General features: G+C 60.4%; 1 protein-coding gene across 1 annotated transcript in view; it reads left to right on the forward strand.

Moving 5' to 3' along the window:
- The window catches only part of DEF6 (differentially expressed in FDCP 6 homolog (mouse)), a 12384-nt gene extending 8413 nt beyond the window's left edge, over positions 1-3971 (forward strand). The window contains exons 4-11 of the mRNA XM_009327416.1: positions 765-992; positions 1073-1219; positions 1414-1519; positions 1595-1896; positions 2435-2601; positions 2807-3005; positions 3428-3518; positions 3760-3971. Of these exons, the coding sequence (XP_009325691.1) occupies positions 765-992; positions 1073-1219; positions 1414-1519; positions 1595-1896; positions 2435-2601; positions 2807-3005; positions 3428-3518; positions 3760-3971 (1452 nt within the window). The remainder of the gene's footprint in view (positions 1-764; positions 993-1072; positions 1220-1413; positions 1520-1594; positions 1897-2434; positions 2602-2806; positions 3006-3427; positions 3519-3759) is intronic.
- Positions 3972-4996: the final 1025 nt, after the last annotated feature.

Genomic DNA, 4996 nt, shown 5'->3' on the forward strand with positions numbered 1-4996 from the left:
TGCTTACAGTGCTGAGCTTGGGTAAAAAAAAACAAAAAAGAAGAAGAAAAAAAACCCTACATTAAATTCTTGCCCTACTCCTAGCTAGACCATGTAAAAAAATCAAGCTGGGTGCGGGGACTCTGCTGTGTTTCACCTTTCTGCGTGGCTCTCTGCAGTCACCCACCCTCCTTGGTCCCTAGAGGTGGGTAGAGGAGAGCTGGCTGCAAAATTTGAGCTGAAATAAGTCTTCCCGACATGTTATTTTCAACAATTTTAGCTCTTTTTAAAGCAGTTTATTTACAGTTTCAAAACGACACTCATCTCCTCCATAGGGACCTCTTCCCCTGCTCCTCCACAGTGTTTTTACGACGTCAGCTGGAAACCAGAGCGGTGCTGAGGTCAGGGCCATGGTCTGAGACACCTGCCTTGCGGGCTGGGTGTGGGGGACAGCAGCGTTGGTCTGTTCTCCCTCAGGCACTTGACTTCTGTGGAGTTTTCTCACTCTGCAGACAAAACAAGCCAAAAACATCTCAGCCTTGTGGTTAAAAGGAAAAACCTCCCAGTAGTGGTCAAGGTCTAACCCAGTGTCAACCTCCTGAGCCCGCCTGCTGCCTCGAACACCTTGACCATGACCATCAACCATTGCAAGGGGTGATACCTCGGGGATAATGGTCCCGCATCTCCAGGCTGGAAAGAGATGTGGTCTTGGGCTCTCCAAAATGGGTCGGCGGGGTGGGGACGGCTCTTCCTTCTCCCCATCGCTGAGCTCCCCGTTCCCGCAGGTGGAGTACCTGCTGAAGAAGATCTGCACAGCCATGAACGTGGAGCTGAACTCCTGCGAGCTGGATGACTACCTCTCCCAGGAGCCGCAGCGGCAGGGGGGGCTGACGGTCTGGCAGTTCCTGGACATGGTGAACTCGGGGCGGTTCCTGCGAGGCATCGAGCAGGAGGCCATCAGCATGGCCGTGGAGGAGGTGTACCAGGAGATCATCGAGGATGTGCTCAAACAGGCAAGGAGCCCACACGTCTTGGGGCACAGACCCCGTCCTGCCTTCACCCCGTTTTTGATCCCCGTGTCTCTCGGGCGCAGGGCTACCTCTGGAAGAAGGGCCAGCTGAGGAGGAACTGGTCGGAGCGGTGGTTCACGCTGAAGCCCAGTGTCCTGTCCTACTACATGAGTGAGGAACGGAAGGAGAAGAAGGGGAGCATCGCGTTGGACAAGCACTGCTGCGTGGAGGTACGGCCTGGGCCATGCTCAGCTGAGGGACGGGAGATGCAGGAGACCCCCCTTCAGACCCCGGGAAGGGGAACCCAAGAATACACAATTTCACATCCATGAGCATGGGAGACCCAGTAGTCTTATGGCCGAAGAAAGTGGGGCTAAGGTGGGGTACAGGGGGGGTAACGCCATCCTGTGTCCTATCCCTGCAGGTGCTGCCCGACCGGGATGGGAAGAGGTGCATGTTCTGCGTGAAGACCTCCTCCCGCACCTACGAGATGAGCGCCTCCGACACCCGGCAGCGCCAGGAGTGGACATTAGGGCACCCTCCGCCCCCTCCCCAGCTTCCCTGTGCCCCCCGCCGTGTCCCCACTGACCGTCCCCTTCCCTCCCCAGCCATCCAGACGGCCATCCGGCTGCAGGCTGAGGGCAAGAAGTCCCTGCACAAAGACCTGAAGCAGAAGCGACGGGAGCAGCGGGAGCAACGGGAGCAGCGCAAGGCGGCCAAGGAGGAGGAGACGCAGCGGCTCAAGCAGCTCCAGGAGGAGAAGGAGCGGAAGCTGCAGGAGCTGGAGCTGCTCAAGGAGGCCCAGCGGCAGGCAGAGATACTCCTGCAGGAGGAGGAGCAGCGGCGGAGGCAGCAGCACGAGGAGATGCAGAGGACTCTGGAGATCCAGCTGCAGGAGGCCGAGCAGGTGGGTGCATCCTCATGGCATGTCCTGCAACGGGGCTGCGTCACTCGTGGGGTGGCCGCTTCCTTCCCCTTCCCTTGCCCGTGACAGCCCAGGGGTTTTGGAGGAGCTTTTAGGAGCATGTCCCCCTGTTGCAACAATGCTGCTGCCACCCATCACCTCTGGGCTCCCGGGGGCTGTGTGACCCGGGGACGAGGGACAGAGGGGTCAGCACTGCTGTGCTGAGATACCCGAGGAGCAGAAGATGAGGACAACCTGCCCCAGGGTGCGTGAAGCTGGGGGGCAGGTGAGAGGCGAGCGCTAGTGCCGGGCTGGCCAGGGAGCCCATTTCTGACCTTGCAGCTAGCGCTGGCTCCGAACAACATGGTGTGTCTCCCTGAGCAGGGAAACAGCCTTGCTTTGGAGCTCTCTCCATGGGCTCTCCCTGGTGTAGGAGACGTCTGGCCCCATCCACCCAGGGCTGCGAGGGCCAGGGGCCCCTGGGGACGGCAGCAGTGGCTCTGCCAGCCACCCACACTGATGGCTCCTCTCTCCGTCGCAGGCTCGCGCCTCCATGCAGGCAGAGATGGTCCTGAAGGAGGCAGAGGCAGAGCGTCAGCGCAAGCGCATCCTGGAGCTGGAGGACATGCAGGAGCGGCTCCAGGAGGCCCTGCAGCAGGAGGTGAAAGCGCGGCAGGATGAGGAGTCCGTGAGATACGCGCAGGCCAGGTAGGACCAGGGCATCCCTGCCCCTCCTCGACCAGCCCCACTCCCAGGGGAGTGGCTGGGCACAGGGACACGCTCCCCAGGGCAATGCAGTGTTCCCCGGGGTACTGGGGCGTGCTGGTGACTTCCCAGTACGCCGGCAGGGATGAGGGAAGCTGGTGGATGAAGTGGCAGAGGGACGTCCTCATCTCTTGCTCTTCCTTGGCAGGCTACTGGCTGAGGAAGAGGAGAAGCTGAAGCAGCTGATGAAGCTGAAGGAGGAGCAGGAGGAATACATCATCAAAACTCAGCGGGAGAAGCAAGTCCTCAAGCAGGAGATGGAGAACAAGAACAAGTGTCTGGAAGAGGCGCAGAAGCAGCTGGAAGAAGTGAGAGTGAACAGGCAGCGGGTGGACCAAGACGTCATGGTGAGCATCACATCGGTGCCACATCCCTTCACGCTGCGAGCCCCGGGGGACTTCCCAGCCCTCACTGAGCCACCTCCACACTGGGGAGGACCCAGCAGTTTTGGGGACCGCGCTGGCATTGCCTCGGGGGTTTTCTGAGCTGTGCCATGCGCAGGCACGGGGCGATTCATTGGCTGAGACGGGACAAGCGTGTCCTGCCACGGGGGGACAGCGCTGGTGTCCAGAGCAGTGTCGACAGTGGGAGTGTGTGGTGGGGGGAGGATTGGAGGAGGAGCAGAAGACCGAGAGGAGGGTGAGCTGGGTCTCCATCCCAGAGGGAGCCTCCAAGCCAGGCTTACTCAGGGAAGGGAAACTCGCGCCCGCGGTCCTGGGTCGGGGGCTGTCGGGCCGCCGGCTCACCCCTCTCCTCCGTCCCCTCCCAGGCGGCCCAGCGGAAGCTGCGACAGGCCAGCACCAACGTCAAGCACTGGAATGTCCAGATGAACCGACTGATGCACCCCATCGGGCCGGGAGGTAGGAAACCGGCCATCACACCCTCCCCCTGCCCCTCCTGAGCACAGCCACGCTGGGGCACGAGCCCAGTCTCCCAGCCACCTTCCCCTCTTTGGGGGCATCCGGGGGCTGGAAGGACCCCCGTCTTTCAGAGAAGACACCCCAACGCCTCTGGCAAGGGGAGATCCCACACCCCTTTTCCTGAGCTGAAAGGTCAATTTGGACCCCAGGTAAACAACCCTCTTTTTCTGTCCGTCCCCAGACAAGCGTACGAACGTGAGTGGAGGAGCCTTCGCTGGCTACCAGCCCCTCCTCTCCCGGAGAGATTCCTCCCTCAAACTCAAGCAGAAAGTGGAGGATAAAGGCAGCGACCCCACGAGGGACAACAGCAAGGAAAACGTGAGCAACGGTGGGAACAGCGGCGTGCCGCCGTCTCCAGATGTGGACACCATGGCCACAGAGCCCACCAACTAGCCCGGCAGGGTGGCAGAGCCCAGCGGGGAACTGCGGGGCTCAGCACGTCCCCCCGAGCGGACACAGTCAATACGGCCGTCTCTGGATGGAGACAAGTGGGGACCAGCACAGAGCCTACAGGTGACTACATATAAGGCAGAGATGCTCCCATTTTCTTCAGGGAAGGGCTGCAGCCACGACGTGCCAGGAAGCTCAGACAGCCCAACGTCGGGGAGAAGGCAGCAGGGGCCACCGCCTCTGGGCTGCTCAGGTGTGAGACCTGGACTCAACTCCCCAGACTCTGGTTTCCACCCTGCCTAAAAAAAAAAAAAGCCACCGACAGGTCTGGAGCGAGTGGCCCAGGGCTGCAGTCGCCCCTTGGTTTCTACCAGCAACCCTTCTGCATCGCCCACTGCACTCCTGGGTGTGTGGCCCTGCGACGGCGGCTGCCGGGGAAGCCTTGGCAAACTAAGCGGTGCCTTCTCGACGCCCCCACAGAAAGGCCGGGGTGTCCTTAACTAACACGTGCGTTCCCTGAAGGTGGTTGTTAGTCACTGGAGTCACGTAGATGTTAGCAGAAACCACCGAGCGATAAAGCTTTTGGAGCCGCTGGCCCGCAGACCTCCTTCCCCGCGCATCTGTGGCCCTGCAGGCACCAGACCTCCCTCCTCGGCAGTGCGGGGTTTTGGTTCCCACTGTAGAAAAGAGCCTATTAAAAGAAATCAGACACCACCCGTGGAAAGAGGCTCCACCAGTGGGTTTTGGGTTGGTCTGTGGAGGGTCAAGAGGGACACAGATGCTGGTGAACGGGCCATAGATGATGAACTCCCCTCTGGGTGGCAGGGCTGGCATAGGGGTAACGTCTGGGAGGACCAACACCTCTATATGATTAATTAAGTGCTGGTCTAGGAAGGTAACGGTGCTCTGGGCTTCGTTTATGTCTTTGCCCTTGGACTGCAGGACTCCCTGTTTCAGGAGTCCTGGCTCAGGATCTGGTCCAAGGCCGGCAGAAGGCAATAGCAAAGGCTCCTCCCAGGGGCTGTCCG

This window comes from Pygoscelis adeliae, unplaced genomic scaffold, assembly GCF_000699105.1.
Source record: "Pygoscelis adeliae isolate BGI_AS28 unplaced genomic scaffold, ASM69910v1 Scaffold197, whole genome shotgun sequence".
Classification (NCBI taxonomy): Eukaryota; Metazoa; Chordata; class Aves; order Sphenisciformes; family Spheniscidae; genus Pygoscelis; species Pygoscelis adeliae.